The 19,940-nt window shown below is 44.5% G+C and overlaps 1 protein-coding gene across 1 annotated transcript in view; it reads right to left on the bottom strand.

Annotated features, from left to right (window-relative positions):
- chd4b (chromodomain helicase DNA binding protein 4b) overlaps positions 1 to 16,921 on the bottom strand; it is a 34,977-nt gene extending 18,056 nt beyond the window's left edge. The window contains exons 1-18 of the mRNA XM_080768715.1: positions 16,652 to 16,921; positions 16,019 to 16,146; positions 13,368 to 13,625; positions 12,348 to 12,463; positions 12,038 to 12,137; positions 11,284 to 11,488; positions 11,037 to 11,158; positions 10,732 to 10,855; positions 10,280 to 10,452; positions 7,139 to 7,402; positions 5,992 to 6,195; positions 4,108 to 4,325; positions 2,872 to 3,003; positions 2,615 to 2,714; positions 2,009 to 2,200; positions 1,543 to 1,743; positions 680 to 817; positions 137 to 258 (exon numbers count right to left, since the gene is read on the bottom strand). Of these exons, the coding sequence (XP_080624841.1) occupies positions 137 to 258; positions 680 to 817; positions 1,543 to 1,743; positions 2,009 to 2,200; positions 2,615 to 2,714; positions 2,872 to 3,003; positions 4,108 to 4,325; positions 5,992 to 6,195; positions 7,139 to 7,402; positions 10,280 to 10,452; positions 10,732 to 10,855; positions 11,037 to 11,158; positions 11,284 to 11,488; positions 12,038 to 12,137; positions 12,348 to 12,463; positions 13,368 to 13,625; positions 16,019 to 16,146; positions 16,652 to 16,721 (2,867 nt within the window). The 5' untranslated portion in view covers positions 16,722 to 16,921. The remainder of the gene's footprint in view (positions 1 to 136; positions 259 to 679; positions 818 to 1,542; positions 1,744 to 2,008; positions 2,201 to 2,614; positions 2,715 to 2,871; positions 3,004 to 4,107; positions 4,326 to 5,991; positions 6,196 to 7,138; positions 7,403 to 10,279; positions 10,453 to 10,731; positions 10,856 to 11,036; positions 11,159 to 11,283; positions 11,489 to 12,037; positions 12,138 to 12,347; positions 12,464 to 13,367; positions 13,626 to 16,018; positions 16,147 to 16,651) is intronic.
- Between the last annotated feature and the right edge of the window lie 3,019 nt (positions 16,922 to 19,940).

Below are 19,940 nucleotides of genomic sequence, written 5' to 3' on the forward strand. Positions count from 1 at the left end.
TCAGAGGACTGGCATGAGAGAGTATAGATGAGAGAATTGCTGTTTTTGGTTGAACGATTCCATTACAAAAAGGTGATGCAAGGATAATGCAAGAATGTGTGATGTGAACAGGCAAGGGAGAGCAGAGCATACTGACTTGAATCTCACTGGAGTGAGGAAGTTGAGCAGGTGGAAAAGTTCTTCCAGGTTGTTCTGTAGAGGCGTTCCTGTCAACAGCAGTTTGTGCTGCAGCGGGTAGTTGTTCAATATACGGAAGAACTGAGCACAAACGGAGAGAGAGACAAGAGACAGACACTTAACCCAATATACCTCATTGGCTGGGTTCACCCCAGGGGTCGATACTTGGAGCCCTTTCCCCCCAATTTCTTTGAAAAACACACAAAACGCGAAGTAAACTTGCAGATCGACTACTTTTGTGAGCCTTTAGATATAACATAATACCGAACAACAAATACAATATTGAATGTACAGACAGACACATTACAATCATAACAGCTCTGACAGTCTCTCGAGACAATGAAAATTTCACCTTTGCAGTTGCATAATAAATAAATCCTACTTCTATAAATCAAATTAGTTTAAATGGAAAGATATATTATAAAGATTCAAAACATAGCTGATCTATGCAATGTAGAGATGCTTTTCAAAAAGGTCAAAAGTGTATGTGTGTGTTTCTCACCTTGGACTGGTTGTTCTTCAGTCTGTGAGCCTCGTCTACAACCAGACAGGCCCAGTCGATGGAGCCCAGCACAGCCTGATCTATTGTTATCAGCTCGTAGGAGGTCAGCAGGACGTGAAACTTGACCTGAGAGTCTTTCTGTAAAGTCCAAAGAAAGAGGGAGTCACGTTTTTGGTCATAACTTGCATGGCAGGGAAGCATTCAGCGTCATAACATACTGACTGTACTTAACGGCATAATTGAACCTCATGCGTCCTTCCTCCTAGCGTCCCTCTTCTCATGTGAACGTATGAAGCCTGTACACAAATGTGTGTACTATACACGTTTGTTGAATTCATTTATGTAAGTGGGTACACTTACGTTTCTTAATAGAAGAGCAGGGAGACCACCAGTTATAGGCTTTAAGTGGTTACGTTGCTATCCATAACCTTTTTTGTGCATAAAACATGATTTTGACAGATCTGTATTGTAGAACATGTTAATAATAATAATATAACTGGTGGTCTAGTTGCTCTTCTATTAAGACATTTAAGTGGGTTGGACCACTGCTCAAATGGATAGGGTTAAACATTTGCACTGGGAACCTGGGTTCGAATTGTGGCTAGCCAGGGCATGAAAGTTACGGATTGCAGCTTTAATATGATTGCACAATGTAAATGTAACCTTCACAATGTCAGTTCGAGTTACATTACATTTACAGCAACATAAATGCAGTACAGAATAACGGTCCTTACACTATACACACCAGGGGCGTTTCTTCGTGCAATGATTCAGCCAAAAATATTTTATTTTGTGCTGTTGTTGTGTATGTATTTGTCACGCCCCAGGTGTGTGAAGACCCTCAATGTGATCGCGGGCCTTACCTTCATCTTGGAGGCCTTTTTCCCTCCGCGCATAGCGTTGACCTCGAAGGAGAACTCGTTCTCTCTGATGACCGCCCTGCTGTCCTTGTCACCCACGTACGTCACCACATACAAGTCGGGGGCCCACAGCTCAAACTCTCTCTCCCAGTTGATGATGGTGGACAGGGGAGCGCTCACCAGGAACGGACCCTTGGAGTGACCCTGAAGCATGGATTAAAGCTAAATAAATAACATCTCACGACTGATTTTTTTTTGCTAGGCCATGTCCTAATTTGTAAAACAGCGTGAAAGGGCCACCGAGTGGCGCGCTACGAGCTTGTAGGTCTGCTATTTTTGAAAAATCTGAAAAATGTGGCGCAAATCTTTGAATATATATTCTTTCAAAGTGAATGTTTTTAACTCGGGTCTAAATGGGCTAGTGGCAGGAAGCCGGCGAACCCAACACACTGCCAACCTAGCTCCATACCTCCTTATACAGCGAGTAGAGAAAGACGGCCGTCTGCACCGTCTTCCCCAGACCCATCTCGTCTGCCAGGATGGTGTCCGTGGCCTGAGCCCAGGAGAACCTCAGCCAGTTGAGACCCTCCAGCTGGTATGGATGCAGGGTCCCCTTTGTGACTTCTAGGTAGTCAGGCTGACGGTCAAACTTGATGGTGGGCTGAAGAAGAGAGGGAGAACATGTCGTTTTATGTCGACAGTCAAGAGAGGCGGATAGGACATACAGAGAGAGGAGGATGTATATACATATACTAGTGTACATATACAGTGTGTTCAATTATTATTCCTCCCTCTATGTGACAAACTGTCACATAGAGGGAGGAATAATCATAGCATGAACCAACCTTATATACCTTGAAGTCAGGATGGGACATTACCCTTTGATTGTAATACAAAACTAAAATTGTGTTTATTAAATCCTTTGCACAGAGGTAATGACAATGTCGCTTCTGAATTCCAATTTGTAATGTCAGATTTGTTACTATTGTAGAGAATTTCTGGACTCTAGCATTTAGTGCAGCAGCAGGCAGGCTTCATCTTTTTAGTTTTTTGGTATACAGTATACAGTACTTACATCAGTTATTGGGTTGGGCGGGGGTTTCTCCAAATTCTTGACTTTGACCAGCTTCTTTAGCTTCTTGCTCGGTTTGCCCTCCTCACCTATAATCAGCTCTCTGACAGAGGAAACGTTAAAAACAATAAAAAGGTTTGGCATCCAATGTTAAGTATGTTGCTGTTCACAGCAACAAAACAATGCACATAGAATAAAAATAAATATTATGTTTATTCTAAGAATATGAATAGTGGAAATGCATTTATCGTTGTATGTACCTGTGATTCCAGTAGCCCTGTTTGTAGATGTCATACTCGGGGATATCCATGTCCTCACCCTCCCAGGAGGCCTGGTCGTAGGCAAGGTCCCTCCACTTGATCAGGTAGTGCACGTTGCTCTTCTTATCAATGCTGATAGTCAGAACAACATGGGTTTAATTAACAACCAAGACACAACTAATTAGACTGTTCTCATCCAATGAACAGAGCGTTCATTAACCTGCACCACAGAGAGAGAGATTCACCAAGACGAAACTAGTGTTGGTGTGCAAACAGTCCGACAGTTCTATTCTGGTGGCGAGCATTCAGTACAGATATTTATTGTAGAGTGAAAACAGGAGGGGGCCTAATATAGAGCCCTGGGGAACTCAGATCAACTAAGCATATGGGGTTCAAGTGGTTAACCTACATATATCCCTACTGGCTTTGAATCAAATCCCTCAGATTTCTTGCCAAGTTGCTCAGCTAAAATAGGGGGCACATTAGGGGTTCTCAAAATGATCCATGCCAAGCAAGAAACCCTGAATAGCCATAGCGTTAAATCCGCCAATCTACAACATGATGATCCCCAACACACTGTGCGTTTGAGCATGAATATGTACTATTATAGTGTACACCAGGAGAATGAGACTTGCAGGACACTGCCAAAGACACCAGGAGCTGCCAGGCAGCAAACTGGTGCTGTGGGGAACCAACACATGGGCACCGGTCACGAGGACGTCCCATACTAACATAATGTGGATGTACTCAAGAAAGATGCAGGAGCGCAAAGCACCAACGAGCTGCCCGGATGTATGGAGAAACGGGATGACTGGAAGCGACGATGGAAGGCTTGTCTGAGGACGACCTAGAGCAGGGGTTCCCAAACTTTTTTGGACCAGGTACCCCTTTTGGGGTAGATATTTTTCCAGGTACCCCCTCATCCTCGCAACACGGATAACAAATAAATGTATACGTCTAAATGTAGACGTTTAAATGTAGACGTCTAAATGTATACAGACGTCTAAATGTATACAGACGTCTAAATGTAGACGTCTAAATGTAGACGTCAATTTGGGGGTCCTTGACATGAAAAAGTTTGGGAACCACTGCTTTAAACACTTTAGCACTTTATGAACATGAACAAAATAGATGGGTCCCCCCTGGAACTCCCTCGGGTACCCCTGGGGGTCCCCGGACCCCACTTTGGGAACCACTGACCTAGAGTACACTATATATATTGTGTGTGTGTCTCACCTGTGGTTTAGGATGCGGTGAATCATCAGCCACTCCATCTTGACTCCGTAGCGGTAGAACTCGGCCTCCATGTGGACGTACAGCGGGTCTTTGTTCCTCCTCTTGGTGATCTTCTCCTCGGCGCCCTCCACACCTCCGGACCAGTCCACCAGCGGGGGCTCGTCCATGTCCGTCTTCCTCTGATAGTTCCGGAACATCACCTGGCAGTTCAGCTCCAGCTGGGGGCGGGAGAGAACGGTCACAGCATCGTTTTAATCTCAATCCCAACATCTGATATACTGTATACTGTCACTGTTGGGGCGGAAAATGTTGTATCTCTATATTTATATTTTATAATTATACATTATATTTTAAGTATATATTATATTTAACTTATAAATTAAGTTTTACACAAAAATGAATACTGAATTGCATAGTTTGTTAATATACTGTAGTGTAGACCTTGCAGATCTGCCATTTTTTACAATATAATGACTCATGCGCCCCCATTTACACTGGCAGACAAATCTAGCCTGAATCAGATCTGTGTCACATAGAGATTGAAATGCGATTGGTTAAATGAGTCCAACATGTCTCATGACTCATTTCAACCAATCAGATTCCTATCTGGATGTGGCTCAGATCTGATTCAGGCTGGATTTGGCTGCCAGTGTAAATGGGGCCTTAAAGGCGCAGTGAAACGGAAATGGTGAACAACATGAAAATGGTGTTTCCACATGAAACACCGGTCTGAAGTTTCTGAACCAATCAGAGTGTCGCATCCCTTCAGGCGATGGGACGGTAGCTAGGGACGGTAGCTATGCTATCCGCAACACGCATGGTGTGTGTTTGTTTACAAATCAGATTGTCGGCCAGCTACACCAGTTTACTGTTATGTGGCTTATTTCTACCCTATAACGTTTCAGATACATATTTTAGCGTGATGATTAAGTTGAAACCGAGTAATACACCGTCTGGATGTTATCTTGAATGGGAATAAAAACGGAGGATTTCTGTAATCAGAAGCAGCTGTGTTGGACGGATGCGCAGATATGGGGAATTAAACGGGTGAGCTTCATTTTTATTGGCTTTTATCGATGTGTATCTCTACACGTCATCACGCAGCACGTTTTCGTTTTAATAAATAAATAATACAATCGTTTGATATCGACCTTTGATATAAAAACACACAGAAATGAGAATTTTCCCATTTTTTTGGCATCCATTGTTAGGTATGCCCATATGATGACCACGGATATGGTCTAAAAGTGTGAAAAACGTCTTTTTCATTTCACTGCGCCTTTAATGACAAACTAACTGGTCCATAACCATCAGTCCATGGAGGATATGGGACTGCAACCACAACTACATATCCCATAGTAGTCTACGGGTCAGGGACCATTCACAAAACAACAAATAAAAAGCTTACATTTTGGAAAAGTGACATATTTGCTTTGTCACTCTCTTCATTTGCCAAGGTTCAATGCTGATGCTAGTTCTGATCAAGTCATCAACCCACTAAGCAGAAGATGCATTCATCTTAGTATTAAAAACAGCTGGTAACTAAATAATTAAAGAACATTAGATCATTTGGAACACCATTTCCATAAAAGTAATGGTTTTGATTAGTAAAGGTTTCCGCCTGGCAGCGTCAATATACTGTATATGGGCAATGAGCTGTAATGTCCCACCCTGACAAAACGGTTTTATTCATTCGTTTCCGATCAAATTGTTTTTTTTTATTTCACGCCAATGTCTTGCCATTAAACTACACTTTGCAGGGCTTCATATAAGTGACATCCAAATATTGTAAAATGTCCCAACTCCACGCTGTCACTGTGTAAACCAAGACAAAAAGACAAGAAAATCTTTAGTAAATTCTTTTAAAAAGGAATGTGTGTTTACCTGTAGCTCCTGCACCCAGGAGCAGTGCCAGTAGGAGAGGTTGGACCACTTGACGAAGAACTCCCTCTCCCTGCGTCCTACCAACGGCGGGGGGTCCGGGGCATCGGCCGCTAGGTCCGCGGGCCGTGGGACGGGCGTAGGGGCCGGAATCTTCCCCCATCGCCACGTCAGAACCTTCTGAACTTTGCCCTTCATGCCCGGGCACTGCAAGGCCAAGACAGGACAGGCAGGATGAGTGTATCATCAGACAGAGAACACATGCCAGAGATTTATATAGATCGTTTTTTTGTTTGATCTTTATCGTTGCTGGATATTTTAATGCCGTATTTTGATCTTCTATTGTATTCTTACTGTAGTTCTAACCTAGTTTTCACTGTCTGTGTTTTTGTCATTTCTTTCCAACCACGGATCAGTAAGGTATCTTATCTTTGTCTAGTTTAGCATCTAAATACTGAACACAATGAGAAAAGATTTGATGTTATGATTTGTTGGGTCTTTGAAAATCAATTGAAGGTGTCGGATTAAAAAAATCATTGGCTGTTCAGTGTTCATGCCATATCAACCAATGTTGCTGGGAATGTGCGTCAGGGTTCTGAAGGGTAAACACAGGACATGACACTGACTGTGTAGTGCTTACACGTTATACAATGCTGTGGCATTATCTGCAGATTGAGAAATAAGGAGCTCAATGTATAGCGTACAGATGGCACGGTTTATCTAAAATCATGCAGGTTCTTCCACCCACGCATACACACGCACACAGGGAAAGGCTGTCTTTTTTTCCTTTATCTCCTGCACGAACGTGCGTGAGATGAAAATCTGCAAGCCACATGCACTCTCCAACACGCACAGGCATACAAGGCTCACGCTCACGGCCGCGCGCGTGAGCCGTGTGCACACACACACAAGCACTCATGCGCGCACACAGAGACGTGCAAATACGCAGCCCCCACACTCGCACGCAGGCTCAAAAGGCAAACACTTTAAAGATACTGCACATTCAAGCTCACACACAAACGCACACTGGCACCCACCCACCCACCCACCCACCACCCACCACCACCACACACAGACATAACGCACACAGACACCCACATGCGCGCAGCCGCACGCTAGAGTCTTGCACGGCCCAGTGCACATCTCTCACCGTGCAGCGGGGGCAGATCCACTCTCCGTTGGGAATTTCCGGCAGGGGGGGGTTGAGGCAGTGGATGTGGTAGGAGGAGGGGCAGGTGTCACAACACAGCAGTTCCCCTCCGTCCTTGCACACCCGGCAGAACTCGATGTGGTGATCATCCTCCTCTTCCACGCCGCCCTCCTCCTCGCCTCGCCTCTCGTCCTCCTCCTCGGCCTCGGCCTCGCCGTCGGACGGCAGCTCGTCTCGGGCTTCCCACTGGATGCCTTCCTTCTCCTGGAGGAGGAAGGCATGGTGTGTGAGACAGACATGGGGAAAGAGACAAGAGAGAAAGATAGAAAGAAAGAGGTTTGCTTAGCAAAAAATACTCTGGGCTTTAAAAAAAAAAAAATCTACAAACTGTCAGTCATTCAAATAATAATCTGAGTATGGACATTTCCCATGCTGCTCTAGCAACGTTTTTGGACCCGTCTAACAGACGTGCCGACAGTCACAGAAATTGAAACAAGGAGAGAGGGCGTTGTGTGTGCGTGTGTGGAGCCGGGTGGGGGGGTTGGAGGGTTTGCACACACACACGCACAGACAGGGAAGGTATGCGGAACGGAGCGCGCGAGAGACACGGGGGAGGGGAGGGGGGGCTGTTGGTGCGAGGAGGAGGTTTCAAAGGCACTGGGTAGGGGGGGAGGGGAACAGAGCAGGCGCGCGCACATGTGTGCGAGCATGCATGCATGGGCGTGCACGTACCGCAGAAATGGAATGGGTGTTCAGGGGAGGGTAGAGGAGAGGAAATGGGGGGTGGGGGGAGATGGGGGGTGAGAAAGAGAGCAAGGCGTGTGGTTAGGAATGGGAGACTGACTGGAACATGAGTCGGGAATGGGGGCTTCGGGGAAGGGGAAGGGGTGGGCTGGCATGGTATAGCAGTGAAGGACAAAGAGCTAAAGAGGGCACATGTAGAACCCCCCCCCCCACACACACACACACACACACACAGACAAAAAGGTCAAATTTACAATTAACCACATGTATGACAGTATGTATATCCACTGTATATCCTAATCTTGGGCGAACACGAACATTCTGTGAAAATAACAGATCTAAAAGATCACGCGTCGCGTTGCATTCTGGGCTTGTACTGTATGTCTGGAGAAGAATAAAGGAGGGGGGGCCTAACATGGAGCCCTGGGGGACTCCCTTCAACTAAGGGTTTACAGTAAGCGGTTAACGCCAATTACCATGCCTTACTACGGTCAATTAGGAGGGGGGCATTTAATGTAAAAAACATTACAACACACCACAAAACATATATCCCTAACACTATCTCCCATCTTGACCCAACTCCATTGCATTCAGTGTCAATGACTAGAGAACAATTACTTGTCCTCGGGAGGATGCTTGGTTCCATGTTATTTTAAATGCAGCTCATTACAAACAAAGAGGTAGGAGCGCACGTCGCACACCAATAGTGGGGAGGTGCTGCTGACCACGGGAGATAAACTTCAACAGAGAGGAGGAGAGGTCGTACAACTCGTAGTCACGATGCAAATGCTTTCTTTTAAGGTGACCAACGTCTTGGCAGACGATGCCTTCTTCAGGGTATCAGCTCATACGGCGCAGTGAAATCACGACAGCGAAACAAAAATAAATACATCGCGCCAAAAATAACAGCATGGCCTGGAGATTTTACGGCACTAAACCACTGACCACTGGGTTTAGCACCGTGTCTGTGACTTGGGCTTTTTACACATTCAAATAATACAACTAAAACTTTATAGTCCAATGCCCAAATGAACTACTCTAATAACTTCCTATTACGGTGAGATCCTCTCACGTGGATAATCAATTACGCCACATAAATACTGATTATTATAATGACCCACTAATGACAGGGGTCATATATTATAGAAGTTATGCACGTTCGTTGACAAATATCCCAGAAGCAGATACCTTATGCAGACCAGCTAGTTCCCTGCTTTGACTAATAGGCTTCAATAGTGGGGTTATTTAATCCATTAAATCACACAGCGCCCAGCGATTTATAGCAGCGGAGCACATTTAGCGACGCACCAGGTGCTATCCCGGATGTAGCTGAAGTAGCCAAAACACACTCCCGAGGTGATCGACAACAACAGGAGGTATGATTAATTCTAACACGACTAGCGACGGGACCGCGATGGGCCGTCTAACACATAATCTTTGCTTAGAATTGGACGGAATGATTTAGATCAAGAGTCATTCACGTTTTAAGATTTTCGGTCTCATCGGCTAAAATGGGGGGGGAACATTTTCGATGACGTCCCACCTATAACATTGAATGTTGCGCAACAGATCGACCGGCGATCGGTTTTGATATCAATAAATCTCCGTCCTGAGCGCTGGGCGTTACTAATTGAAAGAACGGAGAACTCGGTCATTGCCGCTCGGGGTGTACCGTGACGTTTAGAAGATTTAGAACACACTGGGCTCACTTCCTGGACTACATGTTGTCTCAGTAAGACAGCCCTCCCCCTATCCACAAGCAGCAGTGCACCAAAGCATTATGGGAATTGTAGTCCAGAAAAGAAGTGAGCCCAGTGTCCATGACATCAGAGACACTGGGCTCACTGCTCAAATCTAAAACCATATTATACACAAAGACCCCCATGAAAGTGTTCTAAATCTTCTAAACGTCATGAACATATTTTCTTTTGCAAAAAGGGTGAAGTGTCCCTTTAAGATAAACATGCCACATTCTTCATTGGAAATAAGTTATTATTAGAATAATAATTATTAGTGTGGTAATCCAGTGTGTGACAGTGTGTCGCGGGTTCGAGTCCCGATCCCGACAACCTTTGCTGTGTGTCTTCCACTCCATCTCTCTCCCCATTTCCTGTCACCCTACTGTGATCTATCAATAAAGGCAAAAATCCCCCAAAATATATCTTAAAAAATAATAATAATAATTAGGGCGGACCTTCTGTCTTCTTTTTTTTTATAGTCGAAGCTTCATACACACTGATATTAAATGAAACATGTTGCAGCAGCAGGCCATATAATTCTAAACAAATTACATAGAGAGGATTTATTATTATTAGTATTGGCAAGCGACGCCGCCACCACCACCATACAACAAAACATACAAAAGAATGCGTGTTTTACGGTACCCAGTCTACTCACACAATGCGGGCAACTCCATTTGCCCTCGGGAGCCTTCTCCATGTCAGGGTCCAGACACACCATGTGGTACGCCCGAGGACAGGTGTCACAGAGAATGATCTCCCCTCCCTGCTGACACACCTCGCAGTAGTCCTGGTGGTCCGTCTCGTAGCCGTCGCCCTCTTCTGTCTCCACTGTACACAAGAAACAACGGAGATATGACACGGATAGTCGCTTTAACCACATGAACCCTAGCGTCCCTATTCTTTGGCCAAAATAACAGATCTACGAGTATATAGCCAGTTTAAGTGGTCAAGAGGCGCCACACACAACTGAAATTAGCATCTTCCATATAATCTCTTTACGTCCATGTTCTCTTGTATCACGTGTGAGTCCAAATAACAGACGTGTGTGTCTAGTATGTGCATGCCATGCAGATATATGACAGAGGAGGGGTTTTTCTTTTTGCCAACCTTTCTTCTTCTTCTTGGCACCTTTGGGCTTCTTCTTGGAGCGGTTGCTGCGGTTGGATCCGTCCGAAACGGCGAAGCTCCCGTCGTCAAAGTCGCTGTCTGCATCTGGTTCGTCATCATCACTCTGTCAGAGAGGATGGTGAGAATATTTTGTTAGCGTTCAGTATTTTGTGTCCGTCTTTATAGAGGTGCCTGAAGGGGTCTCATACATCCTCCTGTCTAAACTCTAACCTCACTTCCCTGTTCATCTATACACTGTGTGAAACTAAACAGAATTAATCAGAAGGAAAGAATTAGATTCTCACAGAAGAACGCTTCCTCTTGCTATTGAAGCCTCCCAGTTTGATCTTGAGCGGAGCCACCTTCTTGGCTTTGGGTTTTGGTGGTGCTTTAGGAGTGGGCTTGGACTTTCTGCGAGCATTGGGACCTGAGTGAACACAGCCAGAAGAGAGAAGTTCATACCAAAGTTCATTCCCACATTACAGTGGTTTTTCGTTAATTCATCCATTTCTCCTGACATCCAATGTGCAACCAGTACATCCAATGTGTTACCTTTGCCCTCTTTGGTTTTGGCCTTGCGAAGTGGTGCTGCGGGAGGTGCCGGGGCTGGGGGGATGGCAACGGGGGCAGCAGGAGCGGGTGTAGGTGAGGGTGTAGGTGAGACCTCTGGCTCTTCTTCTGCCCCCGCACTCACCATGTTTTCTACAGTCGCAGCCACGTTTGCTGCTGCCAAGGCTGCGTTGGCAGTGGCCAAACCCTACATTGGAAGACACTCAGAGTCAGAGACATACATGTAGAGACGATCAGAGACAGAGTCAGGGACACGCAGATTCGTCAGATCCAATACCCATTGTACTTGACAGAGTCAGGGACACGCAGACTCTGAGACACACAGAAAGGGTGAGAGATACAGAGTCAAGAGACATACAGGGAGTCAGGGACAAAGAGAGTATCAGAGACAGAGTGAGAGACATATAGGGAGTCCAGGGACAAAGAGCAAATCAGAGACAATGAGAGGGAGTAGGAGACAGACAGAGTCAGAGAGAGCATCAGAGACACAGAGTCAGAGTGAGACATGCAGAGTGAGAGTCAAGAGATCTTCCTTCTGTGAAGGACAAAAAATTTGTTAAGCTATTACAATGTAGACAAAAATCATTAATATAAAATATATAATTATATATATATATTTAAATCTAAATACATCATTTTTGCCATAGGGTCATGTGACATAGTATAAATGAAGCCTAGCCTCCTCAGGCTCTTTATTTAAAGGAAGTAGATTTCACAACCACAGGTTTAATAATACCTTGAGTGGGTTGTTGGTGCTGAATTCCCTCCACTTGGCCATCATCAAGGTCATCATCTTCGATACAGCGATCTTGGGGTTTTTGGCTGCAATGAGTGGTCTACAAGAATAGCATGGGTAAGACGATAAGAGGGCTTTTGCATTCATACGTGCCAAGAATATGGTCTACATCTAGGGAGAAACTTGATGATTTAACGGTATATTTGAAAAAACTAAATAATAACAGTTAACAAATACACGCCAATATCAAATGTTAGCCAGCGAGGAGGAGCTGCAACACCTCCTCAACATGAGTGGAACGTGTCCGTACCTGACAAACTGGCTGAAGGCCTTGTAGTTGGTGAGAGAGCTGTAGTCCTCCTGGGAGAAAACGTGGTCGATGTCCTTCATACCCCACGCATCAAGCAGCTGAGTGGAGCTTTTAGGCTGAGGGTGGGGTGCAGACAAAGGGGAAGCCATTGAGATATTTATTACTAAATTCCCACATCAGTCACTGCAATTAATGTTACATTGGGTTTGATTACATGCAGTGTCATAGGCCATATTTGGACCCATCCAAAATAAATGTCCATTATATAATGGAAAAAAGAAGAATAAAGTAACTAAATAAAATAAAACATTGTGTACATATGACAATGTTGAAAACGCAATATAAATAAATACTAATATTTACAGTATGCTTCATGCTTGAAATACTGTACATCTAAACACATTGCCCCGAATATCAGGAACCACTGACTACTACAAAACAAAGGGAAATACACTACAATTAAGCCATTATAAAGTGTTATAGTTTATTCTACTCAACTCAAAGCTTAAGCCATGAAAGTCACAGAGGTCCATGATCTTTAACTCTTCAGAGCGTAAAAATATTGTTAAACATCTGCATTACTTAATTTACAAGAAGTCTACACAATTAGAGAATGTAGAATTGTTATTTGATCAACGTTTGACTGTTATCTCTCCTATGGTAGTACCAACATTGATAAAGCACGAAATTGTGGATAAAATCGTATCCAACGACAACAAAAATAGTCTTGGGTCTGAGGGTCGAAATCTCATCAAATAGTGGTCCATGGCTCAAATGCCGAATACACAATGGACCTTGATATGAAAAGGGTTGAAAACACTGTATCCCCATTTTGAAACGATGATATAACAGGGCTGGGAATCCACTGGAAGCCCCGCCCCCCCCCCCAAAGAAGGACCCCTGAGTGTTCCCCGGAAAACACACTGTGAAAACACACTGTCTTCCAGAACCCAGAGAGTTCCGTTTCCACAAGAAAGAGTTACTCTGTCCATCAGAGTTTAGGTTATCCTTCAGTCTTACCTGAGTGTCGTCCTCATCATCGTCCTCCTCTGGCTCGGGATCTTTACGCTTGCTTTTTGAGCTCGACGCACTTCCTTTTTCCGCTTTTTCACCACCCTTCTTCTTGTCTTTGGCGGAGCTGGAACGCTTCTTCTTTTTCCTCCCGGGGGCGTAATCGCTTCCCTCGCTCTCCGAGCGCGCCCCTCCTCCCTCCTCTGCATCCCTCTCTGGTCCCACCACTCCTAGCGGGGGCGGCTCTGGGGAACTCACCGGCAACTCCTGCAAGACAGGAGCACAAAAGAGTAAAGGTTGCTTTTAAAAGGCGGTTAAGATAAGATAGAATCTTTATTAATGCCACTGGGGAAATGTGGCAATGCTGGATCCATTTCACGTCACAAAGACTGAAAAGGTAGAAGAGGTGATCTGTGACATTAGACACACAAACCAAATCTGAACCCACATAATTGCGACTTGGCCTGTGTCTACACTTGGTACATTGTTCAATGCTTTGATTGTTGATCATTTCACAATATTAGGGCTGCATAACTGCTAACTAACTATTATTAAAACTGTAATAGAACACAGTACTGGCTTAATACCGAATAGTGAAACAATTTATTTAATTTACAAAGCTTAAGTGATAATATTCCACGTAATAAATTACAAAAGTGTGTATGTAAATGTAATTGAATAAACTAAACCATCCAGGTTAAGTTGATCCCAATGTTGAGCAAAATAATCAGGATATTTGTTACATTAGATTGTTTACTTTTCTGATTCTGTTGACCAACTGTTGACTACTACTGCAACACAACTCAGCTCTACTCTGTGAAACTAGTTTCATGCAACAGCCATTCAAAATGATGGTACAATACTAGTGGTGCATTCAATTATAATCGATATGGCTATATATCGATCGACAATCAAGACGATAGGTGAATCGATCGAGAGGCTGCTGTATCGATACAGCAATAAACGGCATGAATTATCTGGGTGACGCAGTAATGCAAAACATACCTCTGTTATAATGTTATCAAAGCCCCCCTCGCAAGTTGCAATGCACTCCCTTTTCAGACCCCTTGTTAGGATGTTTAGACATTAATTTTAATTTAAAGATATCTGTGGGCCTGAAAGTGCTTTAATGTATTTTGAATAAACGTTTAATCAAGATATATCTAAATATATTCGTATTGTGGCCTCTGTATCGTGATACATATCTATCGTGAGATTGCAAGCAATATCCACCACTATACAATACCAGGTGAAGATGTTACATAAAATGACTATACTGTAACTGACCACTTCAAGTGCTCCATTTTAACTCAACAACAGATCATAGTTGTTTAATACAGTATTTATACATGATTCAGGTTTGCTTGCTATCTGACAGCACCCGCATTGTTTAAGTCCTTGACCTCTTTTGCTGCTTTGGTCTCTGCCTGAGTAGCTAGTCTTTCATCCATACTCGTTTAGCCTTTTTAGGCCATGTTTTTTTCCTCTAGCTCCAGCATATTGACAAGCATTAGTACACCGATAGCTCTCTCCCATTTCCCGATATACAACCATGATGGAATGGAACAAAGTGATATGACACGAATGAAATGAATCATCCAGCGTGAAAACAATACAGAAGCTGCATAAGGAAATGTAGCCACAATGACACATAAAAGATGATATCATAGAAATGATAGAAAGTGATACGATGGATGAAATCTAGCAAAAATAGCAGAATAATATCATATTGAATTGAAGGGGTTACATGTGTGATTGTTTCTTAAATGATTCAGGAAAGGAAATCATGTGATTAAATGCAATGCAATCTCAACCTGCAACTAGTCCTAGGCCACACTACTCCTGCCATCCGCTTAGTTATTTGGTCAATGAATGATCAGACATAGAATCTAATGATAAGAGCTTCTCAAGACGTCCCACATTTGTCAACTACTACTACTCGGAACAGCTTTTAACAACTGGAATATAACACGATGTCATTGGGAAGTGGAAAAGACAAGCTTTTGACAAGACAAGGCGTAGCGTGGTACTGCAAATGACAAAAAGGTATGCTCCTCTACTAGCAGTATCATAACCTACGATGAAATGCATGTGCAATGCACGAGCAAAAAGACCTGACCTAAGCATAACGTTAAAATGGTTGTGTTTAGGCATTGTTAGGATAGGAATACACCTGGAGACCCAAACAACAAACAAAATAACAATTCTAATACTTTCTCGAATTGTGTGGACTTCTTGTAAATTAAGTAATGCAGATGTTTAACAATAATGTGGTTACGGTAAGATCTAATAAGGGTCCATTTACCAACTCTTCATCATTTAGCTGGGGACCTGGCTGAAACCTCCTCAAGGACCACTGGTGGTCCACGGGACCACTCGTTGAAAGCCAGTGCTCTAGGAGCATCAAACCAGTAAAACCCTTTGAGTCTCCAGGGCTATGTTAGAGATTTTTAAGATCAGGTAAATATCGTTTTGGTTATAGAGTATGTGTGTGTGGTTAAAGATCTGGGGACTGGAGAGGGTTGGCCAAACTCCCAGATTCTGAGCTTCTAGTATAAATTGTCTACTGATGATGATACCCACACATGCAGTGCTCAGGAGGAGCCATGACCAAACAGAAAGCCATCATCACTGTGTGCATGACAGGCAGCTAACCATACCTCTCTGATGACGGGTCTCTGTCGCTTGCTGCTCCTGCTCTCTCTGCTGCTCTTCTTTGCCTTCTTCTTCTTCTTGGTCTTACTGGGCAGCTCTTGGGCCACAGGAGCATCCTGCGCCTCATCCTCATCTGTCAGTGATACAGATTCATTCATTTCCGTCAAAAAAACAAAACATATTCTTCTGACACTCCCCCACGCGGACACGGTGCACCACCACCACTACAGTACATTCATGTGCCGTGCACTGCGTGCGTGCACCCGCACAACTTAGCAAGCAAAATGGTCGTGCGCGCGAAGCTCGCGCTGATCCACCACCACGCGCGTGCACATGTCACGCACTGTTAGCACGCACGCACACGCCAACAACCCCGTGAATGACACAATACAGCGGCGTGTCGCAAACTTAGAACGTTTTTCACAACATTCACGTAGGTTCAAAGTTTGACACTTCGCACTGTTTCCAAACCATGCAGCACCGGCTTATCCTGCTGGAATGACTGCAAAAAACTGTAAACAGTAAACACCCAAGTTAGCTAACTAATCTATCATGGCCGACGGCTAGCATTAGCTAGGCGAGCTTAAGTCAAGAGATGTATAACCTTTTATATTGTTATTTAAAAAAATATAGCTTACCGTGGAGAAGCGAGTGCTCGTCTGTCGGCCCGAAGTCGAGACGACTCTCCTCATCATCGCTGGCCGACATTTCTTTTAGTAATTAATTCTATATTCCAGCAACGCGAATTAATCCCCCCTCTCTCTCGCTCTCTCTTAAACCTTGCTCGCTCGGCAAGGGAGGAGGGAGAATGACGTCGGGTCGGTGGAGAACAGACCGGGGGTGTCCAGGAAGGGAGGGAGGTGTGCGTGCGAGTATGTGTCTCTCTCTTCTGTGTGTGTGTGTGTGTGTGTGTGTGTGTGTGTTAGTGAGGGGGGGGAGTCGAGAAGGTTGGGGGAGGGGGGGGTGGATGTGGAGGGGAGGGGGGGGGGGGGGGGGCTGAAAGAGAAGATAATATATAATATTAATCCTCGTTTCATTTCCTTCAAATAACTCGCCTGCTAATTGGACACCTGCCTGCCCCTAACAACTTGGTTAACTGGATTATCTACAATGATATGACATATTAAGTGGTTGATATTGATTTCATTTGTTTCAATGAAGGAAAGTGTGGCAGCTGGACACACCCATCCATCATGCTGACAAACACGTTGTATTAAACTCACAATATAATAGGGAAAACTTAAAAGTACTGAAACTTACTGTAGTGTGCAGTCCCGGGTCGAGGTCTCTCTCTCTGATCCCTCCCTCCCTCTCTGCAAGAATAGGCTACAACTGTGATGTTACCTGTTCGTGCAGCTGTTGCTACTATTTAGAGAGCTCATTATATTCCATAGGCTGAACTGAATCGGCAAGATAAAAAAAAAGAGCCGTCAATGACCCAAACACGTTGCGCCGTCCCCCTTCTCTCTCTCTCCCCCAGCCTCAGAGGCAGAGCTTAGCTAACATCCTCGCACAAACACACAAAGGGGGCAGACATCCCATAATAATCCCCCCTCCCACACGCACAGAACTCTGCATAGTTACCTCGCAACGGACAGACCATAATATTCAGCCTGCCCCCACCCCCTCCTCCACCCACACGCACGCATGCACGCAACACAGTCATGCGCGCTGCACACACAGTCATGCACGCACACTTCAACCAGACGTGCACGCACACGCGCCTTCCCCTTTCCACTAGTCCCAGCCCCTTAGCAACCCCGTTGTCATGGTGACCGCCCCCCCCACCCTCCCCAACAGACCATAATACTCCAGCCAGCATACATCCCATAATATACAACTCCTAAAAAGACAAGAAAGAAAAAATACCAGTCACATGGTCTCCAGGGAAACTCAAGTCCACTGGTGACAGCCCATAATATTCGTTCAGCGTCCACCTGGCATGTGCACGGCTGCACCCAGGAGAACATCCAAGATCACACGCACATGACAATCTGCACTTTTACTATGTTACTGGAACTACGCACACAGGTAGTCAACACACTGTGGTTTACATCACACCACCACTCAACTGGTGCTATCACAGTGGGACAGTGGCACTCACCCAAATAACGTGGGAACCCCGATATTAAATAGTGCAACATGCCTCTCTGTTAAATGAGTTCTACTTCCACAAGTGAAGTATACATCGAGTCAAGTAGACGAGCACGTCATCTCTCAACCCAATTTTGGGGTCCTGACCCACTGGTTGAGATAACATACCGGTAAGTGGTATACTGTGGCCCCACTGAACCAAATTGGTGTAAACACCTACGTTACCTGTCATTCATGGCTGCCTTGTTGATGCTTATGATTCCTATTCAGTGCTTGTATTTGGGCCAGGCCTGCTGTCAGAAGAGCATATTATTGTTCAACGAACTGTCACTGTTGGATTTTGAACATATTACTTTTGACAAAGAATCTAGAATCTCTCTTATTGTATTATTACTTATGCTGGTGCATTGTCTGAAGGAAGCCAAACCACCTGTATACTCAATGTAACAATATAACACAACCTTGAACCTTGAATCCTGCCCACTCCCACCAGTCCTGAGAGTTGATTTCAAGAGTGTTGTAGCTTCTCAGTGCACATTGCATATATTGCACCCAATCAGATAATAAAGAATGTTTGATAATTTATGAAGTTCCAAAAGGCCTCACTGGAAATCCGCTTGTTGAATAATTGAATTGTTGAACAAAAATGTAACAGCAAATTAAAAAATAAAAAAGAATCCATAATACAGTGTGACTCCAGTCATGCCGTACATGAGGATAATATTCTGTGACAGAAACCTGCTTGTTGCTCCCCCTCTCTCTCAGAATCACACTTTGCTTTCTCACACTAAATCTGACTTGGGCGTGGGCGATAATATGATGGGAATGGTACCAGTACCAAGCTCTCCTCCTCTTCTCCTCATACACGCGCACGCACGCACGCACACGCTCGCGCACACACACGCACACGCATGCACACACACACACACACACACACACACACACACACACACACACCTTCAATCTCCAAAAGCTCAGCTTTAAGTGACTTAAACAAGTCCAACAACTATGTGTTGTTGTGACAATTCTTAATTAATCCATAGGTTTCATGACTATGAGGGATGTAGAACCATTTCAACCTAAAATGCACCACACGTTCTCTCAGAAAGGATTATAAAGAATGCAAATCAAAACTATTGGACTACGTTTCTCCAAGGTTGCTCTCATGCTATAGCCTACACATGCATTAGTTTGTTGAAAAACAGGGTAGCTGATCAACAGTTTCATCGCTGAGTGCTTCCAAGTTACAGATAAAGTGAATAGAAACAAAATTAAGCCCAGCAGCATGTACATACCTAAAGTACACACACACACACACACACACACACACACACACACACACACACACACACACACACACACACACACACACACACACACACACACACACACACACACACACACAGGGAGGGAGGGAGGGCGGCAGAACATCCGTCAACTGAGCATTGCAACTATACGAATTGTACAGTATTACTAGTACTATTCGTACTGTACTGTACTGTACTGTACAGGTGAGAGAAGTCACCCCCACTCAAGATTGTGAATGCCCTCCTCTCTCTCTCTCTCTCTCTCTCTCTCTCTGTGTGTGTGTGTGTGTGTGTGTGTGTGTGTGTGTGTGTGTGTGTGTGTGCGCGTGCGTGCAGGAGAGGGTTGTAAAGACCCTCACTAGGGGTCAATATAGGTCAGACAGACATAATATAATATAGGTCAGACAGACATACACACACACACACACACACACACACACACACACACACACACACACACACACACACACACACACACACACACAAAGTCACTGTTGGGACTCGGGAGCAGCTAGCACCGCTCAAA

This window comes from Protomyctophum bolini, assembly GCF_963924005.1.
Source record: "Protomyctophum bolini genome assembly, chromosome: 7".
NCBI lineage: Eukaryota > Metazoa > Chordata > Actinopteri > Myctophiformes > Myctophidae > Protomyctophum > Protomyctophum bolini.